The sequence below is a fragment of the Mastomys coucha genome, unplaced genomic scaffold (assembly GCF_008632895.1).
Source record: "Mastomys coucha isolate ucsf_1 unplaced genomic scaffold, UCSF_Mcou_1 pScaffold21, whole genome shotgun sequence".
NCBI classification, from domain to species: domain Eukaryota; kingdom Metazoa; phylum Chordata; class Mammalia; order Rodentia; family Muridae; genus Mastomys; species Mastomys coucha.
The window spans coordinates 18044996-18057877 of NW_022196904.1; the positions used below are offsets into that span (position 1 = coordinate 18044996).

General features: G+C 45.5%; 1 protein-coding gene across 3 annotated transcripts in view; it reads left to right on the forward strand.

Annotated features, from left to right (window-relative positions):
* Nucleotides 1-11006, forward strand: part of LOC116101792 (zinc finger protein 235-like) — a 31860-nt gene extending 20854 nt beyond the window's left edge. Inside the window, exons 1-4 of one of the 3 annotated variants that reach the window (XM_031385625.1) lie at nt 1409-1512; nt 2450-2507; nt 5931-6057; nt 8970-11006. In XM_031385625.1, the coding sequence (XP_031241485.1) occupies nt 2493-2507; nt 5931-6057; nt 8970-10687 (1860 nt within the window). In that variant the 5' untranslated portion in view covers nt 1409-1512; nt 2450-2492 and the 3' untranslated portion in view covers nt 10688-11006. Of the gene's footprint in view, nt 1-1408; nt 1732-2449; nt 2508-5930; nt 6058-8969 lie in introns of those variants that run through there. The other 2 variants (XM_031385626.1, XM_031385627.1) reach the window with 2 other exon arrangements.
* Nucleotides 11007-12882: the final 1876 nt, after the last annotated feature.

Consider the following 12882-nt stretch of genomic DNA (forward strand, 5'->3'; position numbering starts at 1 on the left):
CAGGGGCTCTACCACCAAGCTATGGTCCCAGCCCCTTAGGGGATTCTGTGTAGGTTGTGGGTTGAGTGAGAAAGCTTCCGTAAGCTCATATATTTAAATGCTTAGGCACCTGAGAGTGGAACTCTTTTAAAAGATTAGGAGGATGAGGATCTAGGCCTTAGGTCCACTGTCTCTTTTTCTTGCCTTCTGTGTATGGATCAGGATATAAGCCAGCCACTTCTTCAGCACTGTGTCAGCCTGCTGTTATGCTCCTGCCAGGATAATGGACTAAAGCTCTGAAAGTGTAAGCCAGCCCCCAGGTAAACTCTTTCTTTTATAAGAGTTGCCTTGGTCATGGTGGCTCTTCAGAGCGATAGAATAGTGACCCAGACAGCCCGCGTTCTACCACCAGGTCACGCCCATAGCCCCTCACCAGGGGATTCGAGGCAGGTGCTCTGCCACTGAGACTTTCCCCAACACCTTACAGAGGGATTCTAGGAAGGGACTCTGAGTCTGTTGCCAGATCAGGCTCCTATAACTGCACAGTTGAAGTTTTAACTTTTATGTAGAAATATAATATGGGACTTCATTGTTTTTCAAAAGTATCCATAGCAGTGTGTGGTGCCCCACCCATTTCATCCCAACACTGGGGAGGCAGACGCGGGCAGATCTATGCCTCAGAGGCCACTATTGTTTACACAGGGAATTCCAGGACAGTCAGGTCTACTGAGAGAAGCTGTGTCTTCGGGGTTGGGTGAGGGTGGGGGAATCAAAACAACAAAAACAAAATATCCATAGTTGTCATTCGTGATGAGACAGGCTGACTCCTCGATAGGTTTCAAATCAGCAGTCTAGAAGACCAGGCCTAAGAACTGGGCAAGTCCAGGAAAGCCCATGCAAGTTAGTTTAAAAAAAAAAACAGGCCAGGCAGCCAGTCAGAAACTAGAATGTGCCCAGCTACCTAGCCTGAAGCTAGGACAGCCCCGGAATTTCCGAAGAGATAGAGAAAGACAAAGCCCACCTACCCTGGAACTCCCCTAATGTGCTTTAAATTGGGCTTGCAAGCTCACTTCGGGATCTCTCCATTTTGGAATGAGGGATTCCGGCATGCTGGTCTTCTGCAGAATAAAACACTCCTTGCTTTTGCATACTATTTGAGTCTGGGGTATTATTCTTCGACAAACAATGGACCCTTATAGTGGCATTTCAGAAATGAATAAATCGAAAAGCAACCCAGGAGAGCAAACTCCCCCCTTCCTCCTCCTTCCCCCTCCCCCCCCCAAAAAAAACGATTTCCAGGGGCCCACTCTAGTTAAAACAGCTTGGAACTTATTGATGGTTTTAGAGAGCTGAGGAATGTCATTGCAGAAACGCTCTATAATGTGGCACTTCCACTGAGGCATTCTGGGAATTGTAGTTCCCACCCCAGGCCGGTCAGCGTCTCTTCCACAGGCAGAGGCGGGCTGGCTGTACTTCTGGCGGTGTGAGAACTTGGAGCATCTCGCGGCCCTTCGTGTGTACTCGTGCTAACGGGTGTGTCTCTTCTAGAAAGAAGTTCGCGGACCGGGAGAACTGGGGCCAGGATGGCGGTGGCAGTGTCCGGGTCCTCTCTTCCTGGGCTCAGCCTGAGGCAGTACTACCAGGGATTCCTGGTCCTCTTTCCCCTGCTTCCGGAGTCCAAAGGAAGAGTCTAGCGTCCCAAGGGAGCATGGGGGAGGAGTTGTGATGACAGATAGCCTGAATCCTTAAGTGGTATGCAACTCTGGTTTTTATGTGATTTTTTTTTTCATTTATTTACTTACTTACTTAGTGGGGTATGCCACCGCTTGTGTATGAAGGTCAGGAAATACCTTGTGGGAGTCCGGTCTCTCCTTCCATCATGTGGGGTTCAGAGACTAGAACTCAGCTGGTCTCCCTTGTCTGTAGTCCCCTTTACCTGATGACCCAGGGATAAACTCCCTTTTCCTTAGAGAGGGTTTTTATTGGTCATTATTTGCATGCACATGGAAACAGACTTTGTGGAGGCTTTTTACAGATAAACAGCGTTTAATTTACTAGCATTTAAACCTTTTAGCGTGAGAGAGTAAGCAGGGGAATATCACTCCTATGCATGGAAACAATTGTATGGAAGAGAGCTGTCACATTAACATACTCTTCTGAGAGCAGTGGTCAGTCATGACGCAGTATTTATTCATCAGAGTTCAGAGCTTCTTAAAGATTTGTTTTTCTGGGAAACCCATCACCACAGGCAGCTTTGTGAAGGCAGTAGTGCCCAGCACCCCTGAAGCTGCCAGAAATAGAGAACGTGGTGAGTGAGTCTTGTAACCCAGAGGCTTACACTACGGATTAGTAGGAAGTAGGGAGAAAAGCCTGGTCAGCTCGCACAGCCCTTGGGGCTGATGGAGAAGCTGAGGAAGCCATGTGGACCGACTGTCCTAGCAATGTTTTCACGAAGCCCTTCCTCCCCCAGCTCGCTTCCCAGAGCCCTGCCTTGTCTCAAAGAGAAGAGAACAATGACCAAGTTACAGGTAAGTCGGGTTGCTCCCCCTATTCCCTACAGAGGTAGGGATGGAAAACAGGACCCCTGCATGCTGGGCCAGTGCTCTGCAGCTGAGCCTCTCTGAACTGCATGAAATAGGAGGAGAAGTTGCTGAGAAGAAAAGTCTGGAAGGAGGAGGGATAAGAGAGGACAGTGGGGACATGTGCTCAAAGCGCACTGCACACGGGAAAGTGTAAAACGGTGAATAAAATAAATTGAAATAGAGAAAGTGGGCTGGAGAGACGTCTCAGTAATTAAGGGCACTGGCTCAGTTTGTTCCCAGTACCCACACCTGATACTTGGTGTTGATAACTCCAACACCAGGGTGTCCAGCGCCCTCTCCTGGTCTCTCACCTGCACACACATGCACACACTGACAGACATAGGGCATGCACATTCATTAAAGTATCTTAAGTCTTCCTCCATTTCAAAAGTGAAATCATTTTCCATAGCTCACCTAATTTTATCTTGCAAATATATATGAGTTCTCCCTATTCATGTGGTTCATGAATTTTGATCATTTTAAATTTTTGTATTATTATTGTGTGAGGATGTTGGTTGTGGGCATGCAAAAGCATGGGTGTAGACATCAGAGGACACATTTTCAAAGTTGGGCTTTGTTCTGCCACCTTGCTGAAGCAGGTCTCCTATATTTGGGACTCTGTGGAGACAGGCAGATCCCTGGTGCTGATTGGCATCCATCCTAGCCTATCTGGCAAGTTCTCTTAAAGCCCTGATGATTCTGATCAAGGCAGAGAAAGACCCTGATGATTCAAACACAACAAAAAGAAAGGTTGCCAGCACCAGGGGTTCTCCTTCATCTTGTACATGCATGTGCACCCTCGTGTACATAAGTACACTGACATGCATGCATACTGTGTGCACACATGCACAGAGATCACCAGTCACGTCTCTTTCCTACATTGGGCGTCCTGAGCATTCATATCCTGAACAACCGTGGAGAGTGTCTGGCTGCTGCCAACTACATGGCTTCTGTGGTGGATCCAACTCAAATGATGAAGGGATGAAGAAAGGACAGACACACAGACACATGTACAGACAAGCTGGGATCGAATGAGCTTTGTGCTTTGATGGAGACACACCAGCAGCCTGGAAACTCAATGTATTTATTAGACACTGCTGAGCACCCAGGAGCCATGATTAAGGAAACTGAAACATGAATACTGAGGAGAAAGAGTATATTCTACAAGGGGTTCAGCCAAGCTCTCCAGCTGCCTGGAACCATCAATTCCAAGGAGTTAATGCATATTTTGCTAATGACAGTGGCTATATTCCCAGTTAATTGGTAGGCAGTAAGTAATCCTGACTCTGTATTCTGGCCTAAACCGGACACTTTTTAAAATCTTGTGTACATTGATAAGTGATTAAAAATAGCAGTTTTTCTGAAACATAAACTTAACTAATTACATTTTTTTAAAATTTATTGTGTGAATATGGACAGTGCATTATATATGTGTGTGTGTATTACATATTATATGTATTTTATAAATAATGCAACCTTTATGGAACACTATGTGGCCATGAATGACATTAAACAGACAATGGTGATAATGTTGTTGGACATATATTGGCTGCTTAATGCATCTCCTACTGTGTCTTAGGTCCCTCTGTGGTCTCATTTAATCTCTTCAGGGATATTGGAATGGAGAAACTGTTATACACATGGGGAAGCTGAGGCACTGAGAAGTTGCCCAAGCTCATCAGGGCAGAACCTCGAAGTGTGAACTGAGGTGCTTAAGGTTTGCAGAGCCAGTGCTCACACCCATGACCCTGAACACCACTGCTGTTGGCAGAGATGTGTCACTGAGAACAGGAAACAAGAGCCGCGTGTCTGTTCCAGAAGATTCCCGAAGGCCACTGTCTTAGTTGGGGTTTCTCATAATGCAACAAAACACCATGACCAAAAAGCAAGTTGGGGAGGAAAGGGTTTATTTGCCTTACACTCCCATGTTCCTGTTCGTGGTTGAAGGAAGTCAGGACAGGAACTCAGAGAGAGCAGGAACCTGGAGGCAGGAGCTGATGCAAAGGCCGTGGCGGGGTGCTGCTTACTGCCTTGCTCCATAACCTACTTTTTTTTTTTTTTAATAAAACCCAAACCATTGCCTCAGGGATGGGCTCACCCAAAATGGGCTAGGCCCTCTGCCATCAATAACTAAAGAAGCAAGTCCCTTAAACCTGGATCTAATGGAGGGATTTTCTTCTTTTGGTTTTTGAGACAGGGTTCCTCTGTGAAGCTTTGGCTGTCCAGGAACTCTCTGTAAACCAGGTTGGCCTTGAGCACAGAGAGATCCAATGGCCTCTGCCTCTCAAGTACTGGGATTAACAGTGAGCACTGCCACCATCCAGCTTAGGAACCATTTTCCTAACTGAGGGTTCCTCCTTTCAGGTAACTCTAGCTTGTGTGAAGTTGACTCAAAACCAGCCAGGACAGCCTGTAAGATTGACAGGGCTCAGGACTTAATGAGTGATTCAGGCTTGAGTGCCTTCTGCTCCATACTTGTGGACACACAAGCATTTCACAAATTGGAGATTTTTTGTATTTGGAAATATTTGCATAGACTTTACTAATAAAATATTCTGAATCTGAAATCCATAATGTTGTACAACACAAGGTATTTAAATGATATCACACCTGAAATAGGTTTCAGAGCACTTTAGATTTGGGGATGAAGGTACACTCAAGCTGTACTGCCCAGGAGGAGATGGGCATTGCCAGCTGTCCCCAGTATAAGTCAGCACATTACTCCTGACATGGGTTGGTGCTCTCTAACTCAGAATCCGTGACTTCCCGTTTAAAAGTAGTGGACCTACTGGCCCAGCTGCAGTAATGACACCAAGTTCTTTGCAATGTTTTCTTTCTTTGCCTCTCATCCCCTCCGTAGCCATGGAAACGGGTGGATAAGCTTACTGCCTGGTGATGTGTGTCAAGTTGGCACCAGTTAAAGTCATCAGAGGGGATGGAGCTTCAATTGAGGAAATGCCTCCATAGGATCTAGCTGTAAGGCATTTTCTTAATTAATCTTCAATGTTGGAGGATCCAGCCCAATACAGGTGGTGCCATCCCTGGACTGATGGTCCTGAGTTCTATTTAAAAGCAAGTTGAGCAAGCCAGTGGGCAGCACTCCTCCATCAGCTCTGCATCATCTCCTGCCTCCAGGGTCCAGCGCTGCTTGAGCTCCTGTCCTGAAGGTTTATTTCTTCCTTCAATAATGAACAGGGATATGGAAGTGTAAGCTAAGTAAACACTTTTCTCCCCAACTTGCCTTTTGTTCATGGTCATTTGTCCCAGCAATAGAAACCCTAACTAAGACAACAGGCTCTGTATAAACAGTTGCTCAGGTCCTAGTGACATCAGGAATGGAACTGAGGTGGCGTGTGCTTGCTGTCACAGGAGGCCGTGACCTTCAGGGACGTGGCCGTGGTCTTCAGTGAGGAGGAGATGGGGCTGCTGGACGCTGCTCAGAGGAAGCTGTACCACGATGTGATGCTGGAGAACTTCAGGAACCTCCTGGCCGTGGGTGAGGATGGGGCTCTGTGTCCTTGGCGATGTCAGAAGTTCACATCCTGTGTGTCTGTTGCACTCCACTGCTTTCCTTTTAGGTTTACTTATTTTGTATTTTATGTGAGTGTTTTGTCTGCGTGTGTTCACTCATAATGCCCACAGAAACCAGAAGAAGGCATTAGATCCTTTGGATCTGGATTCACAGATGGTTATGAGCTAGCATGTGGGTGCTGTAAACCCAACCTGGGTCTTGTGGAAGAGCAGCCAGTACTCTGAATCACTGAGCCATCTCTCCAGCTTCTACTTTATTTTTTACAACTGCATTTTATGTAAAGCATGAAGATGCTGTGCTTTAAATAAAATTTTAAAAATATTTCTTTTTGAGTGTGAGTTTGCAGGTTCGTGTGTGTGTGTGTGTGTGTGTGTGTGTGTGTGTGTGTGTGTGTGTTAAAAAGGAAAGAATTTTACTGAGGCTTGATACCACCGTTTCTGAGATTTATTCCATTATCATGGCGGGATAGCGTGGTAGCAGGGGTTTTATATCTGGATCTAAAGGCAGCAGGAAGAGAGACACTGGTTCTGGCTTAAGGATTTGAAACTCCAAAGCCCACTCCCATTGGCACACTTCCCTGAACAAGGCCACACCTCCAGATCCCTGTCAAGCCTTAGCACTCTCTATGTACCGAGCATTCAAACACATGAGCCTGTGGCAGCCATACCTATTCTAACCACCACATTCCACGTCTTGGCCCCCATAGGCTTGTAGCCATAGCAGAATGCAAAATGCATTCAGACTAACCATAAAATCCCCATAGTCTGTTACAGTCTTAGCACTGTGTAGAAGTCCAACGTTTAAAGTCTCTTCTAAGACTCATGCAGTCTCTGAAGTGTAATTTTCCATAAAAAAATAAAAAACAAAACAGATAATCCAACATACAGTGGCACATAATATACTATTCTAAAGGGGAGGAAAGGGAACTTAGTGAAGAAATACTGAACCAAAAATAGAACAAAAACAATGAAAGCAGGGGCTGGAGAGATGGCTCAGCGGTTAAGAGCACTGACTGCTCTTCCAGAGGTCCTGAGTTCAACTCCCAGCAACCACATGGTGGCTCACAACCATCTGGAATGGGATCTGATGCCCTTGGACTTCCAGTGTGTCTGAAGACAGCTACAGTGTACTCACATTCATAAAATAAATCTTAAAAAAAACCTGATAGCAAACTCTAAACTGTACATCCCCTGTTATCAAAGTGCCCTTAAGATCTCCAACTCTTTTCAGAGCTATTGACTGTAACACTTTTATTTGGAGGGCGGGAGGGGCTGGTTTCCACTCCCTGTTAGTAGCGTTCCTTGGCAGGTATCCCATGGCGACCACATGTCTAACCTGTTGGGGTCCCCAAGGCAACCCAGGCTTCACATTCACAGCTTCACACCTCCATTGCAGGGACACCCCCCCTCCCCCAACATGCCTGACCTTAGTGGCTTTCCTTAGAGGCAGGGAGTTTCCACAGCCCCTTCCTTGTGTCCTTGACCCAGATGGATAAGTGCCACCTCCAGACGCCCCAACACTGCTTCTGCTCTTTGTATAGTGCTTTCTCCCTGCCAGCCTCTGTTCCATCATACCCCTCCCTGCCTCACATGGTTAGCCTCCCATTTCACTCAGTAAAATCTTGTTGTTTTCAGTTTTTTGTTTTCTGGCAAGGTCTTGCTATGTAGCCTGGGCTTGCCCGAAATTTGTGATCCTCCTGCCTTGGCTTCCCAAGAATTAGGGTGATAGGTTTCGTCCCCTGTGCCAGACTGGAACCTCCCCTTCCTAGGGACTCACACTCCAGCTCTGGCTATCTCCATTTTTTTTCCCTGCATCTGTCTTTGTGTCTTAGCTATTAGGGCTTACTTCTCTTTGCCCAGAATTCTCTTCCTGGTAGAGTGCTGTGTGCACCCTCTCTGTCTCTCTCTGTGTCTCTGTCTCTCTGTCTCTGACTCTCTCTGTCTCTCTCTCTGTCTTTCTTTCTCTGTGTGTGTGTGTCTCTGTCTCTGTCTCTCTGTGTCTCTGTCTCTGTCTCTGACTCTCTCTGTCTCTCTGTCTTTCTTTCTGTGTGTGTGTCTCTGTCTCTGTCTCTCTGTGTCTCTGTCTCTGTCTCTCTGTGTCTCTCTGTCTTTCTCTGTGTGTGTGTCTCTGTCTCTGTCTCTCTGTCTTTCTTTCTCTGTGTGTGTCTCTGTCTCTCTGTGTCTCTGTCTCTCTCTCTGTCTCTCTGTCTTTCTCTCTGTGTGTGTCTTTGTCTCTGTCTCTCTGTGTCTCTGTGTCTCTGTCTCTCTGTCCTTCTCTCTGTGTGTGTCTCTGTCTCTCTGTGTCTCTGTCTCTCTCTGTCTCTCTCTGTCTCTCTCTCTGTCTTTCTCTCTTTGTGTGTGTCTCTGTCTCTGCCTCTCTGACTTTCTTTCTCTGTGTGTGTGTGTCTGTCTCTGTATCTCTGTGTCTCTGTCTCTGTCTCTGTCTCTCTCTCTCTCTCTGCAGTCATCTGCTCAGAGTCCTCACAGGCCCTTCTTTACCTATGTCTCCTGCTCACTCTCCCTACTGTGCACTTGCCTCCGCTGGTGTCTGAGCATCACCACACCTGTTACCACAGAGTTAGTGTTTCCCATTATCCTTCTGCCCAGCTGCAGACGAGCTCTTTAACGCAGGTGCTCAGCAGAGGTTGAGGGTGACTTGAACCTTGGCTTCTGGGCTCATCCTAAATTTCTCACTATAGTTGAAAGTGGCCTTCTTTTGAGTGGATGCTCTCCTTGTAGATCTTGTTCCTCAGAGGTCTTGGACATTCACCTTTGATGATGCTGGTCTCTAGTTGATGTTTCCAGAGAGCAGTGAGGACTAGGACCTTCGATGTCCCCATTCTTGCTGCTCTCACCTTCTAATCTCTATTCTTTCAGGAGGACAGAGTCCAGACAAGATGGATAATCTTGACACAACAGGATTAAGGTTTCTTTCACTGGGATGGCTTCCATGCTGGCAAATGACAAGCCATGATGCCAACAAACTGGCCAGAGCTCCAGAAGCTGTAATCAGCATTCAGGGAAAGGGTACTCACCTCCTGGAGCAGTGCCACTCCTCCTGCCATGGGGGAGCGGAACAGCTTCCCCAGGCCTCCGAGGATGCCGACTGTCTGGAGAGTCTCACAAACGGCCATTCCAGCATTAGCAAAAATCAGGAATTTCTGTGTGGGAGGGCTCAGAGTTCTCGGAGTAAGACACATCTTAGCAAGAAATGGAAGCGTTGGAAGCAGTGTCCAAAGACTCTGGTGCAAACTGAGCCTCCGCGGTTGGCTCCCAGTGTTGACATGCTGAGTTGCACTTCCCACCATAGCAACGCACTGCATAAAAGAGGCAAAGCCCACGGCGGTGGTGACTGTGGTAAAGTCATTTTTCCTGCCTCACCTGGCAAATGGCATCGTGTTTACACAGAAAGGAAGGCCTACCAGTGCAGGAAGGGCCAAGAAGCCTTCGTTGACAGACCCACTCTGGAACTCCATCAGCCTGTCCTAGTAGGAAAAAAGTCCCCTGTACGTAGTACACATGAGGACACGAGGCGTAGTTCCAGTGTCCCCATTCAACAAAGTGTTCATCCAGGAAAGAAGCAATACTCATGTCACAAGAGTGGCACGGGCTTCAGCAAGAGCTCACATCTTCAGACTAACCAGAGAGTGTGTGCAGGCAAGAAGTCCTACCACTGTGACAGCAGTGGGAAAGGCTTTAGTCTGAGCTCACATCTTCAGATTTGCCAGGGGGTGCACACAAGGGAGAAGCCCTGCCACTGCAACAGCTGTGGGAAGGGCTTCAGCTGCAGCTCAGATCTCAACATCAACTGCGAGGTACACACTGAAGAGAAGCCTTACAAGTGTGAGGTGTGTGGAAAGGGCTTTACGAAGTTGTCACACCTCCAGGCCCACCAGAGAACTCACACAGGAGAGAAGCCGTATAAGTGTGAAGACTGTGGCAAATGCTTCAGCTGCAGCTCAAACCTTCACAGTCATCAGAGAGTCCACACTGAGGAGAAACCATACAAGTGTGATGAGTGTGGGAAGCGCTTCAGATTCAGATTCAATCTTAACAGCCATCAGTGGATCCACACAGGAGAGAAGCCATATAAATGTGAAGAGTGTGGGAAGGGTTTCAGTTCAGTCTCAAGCTTCCAAAGACACCAGCAGGTCCATACAGGAGAGAAGCCATTTGTCTGCAATGTCTGTGGGAAGGATTTCAGTCGGATCTCATATCTTCAGACTCATCAGAGAGTGCACACGGGGGAAAAGCCCTATGAATGCTCCACGTGTGGGAAAGCCTTTAGCCAGAGGTCCCATCTCCTAGTCCATCAGATAATTCACACTGGGGAGAAGCCGTTCAAGTGTGAGGAGTGTGGGAAGGAATTCACCCAGAGCACGGGGCTTAGTATTCACCAGAGGGTCCACACAGGAGAGAAACCCTACATGTGTCAGCAGTGTGGGAAGGGCTTTAGTCAGGCTTCACACTTCCAAAGACACCAGAAGGTCCATACCAGGGAGAGACCCTACATCTGCGGCATCTGCTCTAAGGGCTTCAGTCAGAGATCACATCTCCTCTACCACCAGAGGGTCCACACTGCAGGGAATCTCTAGGTTTGTTCTGCTGTCAGGTGGGCTCCATGCTCCTCCTGGTGGTTAAAACTGCCCCAAAACTCCAAGGATTCAGGGATTAGCACATTGTTTTATTTAACCCTCAACTCTTTCTCCCCCAGGATCATTATGAAAAGGTTCCTAATTTAATTATAAGAGGAAGAATTGTCAGTTGTCAGGAACAGACCAAACAGAAATCGTAGTGCCTCATACTTTTGCTAAGATTTGATATTATGGGTAGTTAATAAAGATTGGCAAAGAGTTTGTAGCAGCTATATGGGAGAAATTAACAACAAATATCCAAAAAGCAAGTGACTTCTGTTTATGTAAAGAAAAAAGAACCCAAATTCCTGAAGTGCTTCCATTTCATACTGATGCAAGTATGGTGGGAATGGCTGGTTATAAGTCAGAAAAATTAAAGTTATTTAAAGCCCATATGCTTCAGTTTAAAAATCAGAGTTGCATGCCATTCAAATGGTTTTATTTGTTTTTTCTGAATGTCCTAACATAGTTACTGACTTTCAATAACTTTTTTATGCAGGAGTTGTTTTGCTTATAGAGACTCCTGAACTTATTCAGGATGATTCAAAAGTAACTTCAAATTTTTATTCAAATACAACAGATATAGAAAGCCTTTATTGTACATAACACATATCAGATCCCATACTGATCTACCAGATTTTTAGCACAAGAAAATGGTGAAATTGATCAGCTATTGATAAGAAATGTACTAGAAGCTTTAGAATTCCATAAGAAATACTGTGTTAATAGGAAAGCTTTTTAAAAAGAATTATTTATTTTATGTGCATTGCTGTTTTGATTGCATGTATGTCTGTGTGAGGGTATAAGATACCCTTGAACTGGAGTCACAGACATATGTGAGCTTCTATGTGGATGCTGGGAATTGAACCCTAATCCTCTGGAAGAACAGCCAGTGCTCTTAATCCATGGACCATCTCTTCAGCCCAACAGGAAAGGTTTAAGAGATTTTTCTGTCTCTTGGCAACAAGTCAAGGAAATTATAACAAAATGTCCTATTTGTTCTTTCTATAGCCAAACTCCATTACCCAAAAAAAAGTACTCAAAAGAAATGAAATTTAGGCAAATGGATGTATTTCACTTTGCAGAGTTTGGAAATTTAAATTATGTGTACCATTCCATAAACACATATTCAGGATTATAATGGGCAACTGCTTTAAGTTCTAAAAAAAATAAATAAAAGCTGATTCTGTAATTACACATTTTTTGGAAGTTATGGCAATCATGGGTATACCTGTATAGATTAAAACTGAAAATGCCCCAGCCTATGTCCCTACTAAAATGAAACAAGTTTTGCATATCATAATATGAAACATTATAGGTAAAACCACACAGTCCTACAGGACAAGCAGTTGTAGAGAATCATGCTTTAAGAGAGATGCCTAACAAACAGAAAGGGATAACAAAGACTCCCAAAGATAGAATACATAAGGCCTTATTAACTCAAAGATAGAATACATAAGGCCTTATTAACTTTAAAATTCTTAAATGCCACTGAGAAAAAAAAATAGCTCCCGAAAGACTTTGGATTATAGAAAAAACAACTGAACTAAATCTAATCATATTAAGAATGTCCTACCTTCAGAATGGAAGACAAAGAAATGTCTGTTATGCTGGGGAAGAGGTTTTGTATTGGTTTCAACAGGAGAAAACAAACTGTGGATTCCATTGAAATGTATAATAAGCAAACTTGATCAGGGGAGACCCCTGAAGGTCTTGGCTACAGACAACAATAAAGAAATCATGAGGGCCAATAACAGGTAACATATTGCTGATCCCTCTACAAGGGAACATCTCTGAGACTGCCTGCAACTTGAGAATATCTCCAGCCAGAACTTCAGGTATGCGTAGCCAATCTTGTCGGCTACTAAATCCTTAGGACTCATCATGCCATCCTTTCATATGGATGAAATTTATTATAGTTTGGTTACTGTGGTAGTTTGTCTATATTTGGCAACCCATAGACTCATGTGTTTGAATGCTTGGCCCAGGGAGGGTGGCGCTATCAGAAAGTGTGGCCTTGTTGGGGTAGGTATGACTTTGTTGGAGGAAGTGTGTCACTGTTGGGACGGGCTTTGATGAAGGCCAACTCCTGGTTACCTGGGAATGCCAGGTTCCCTTTCTGCCTGGGGATAAAGAAGTAGAACTCTCAAGTCTTT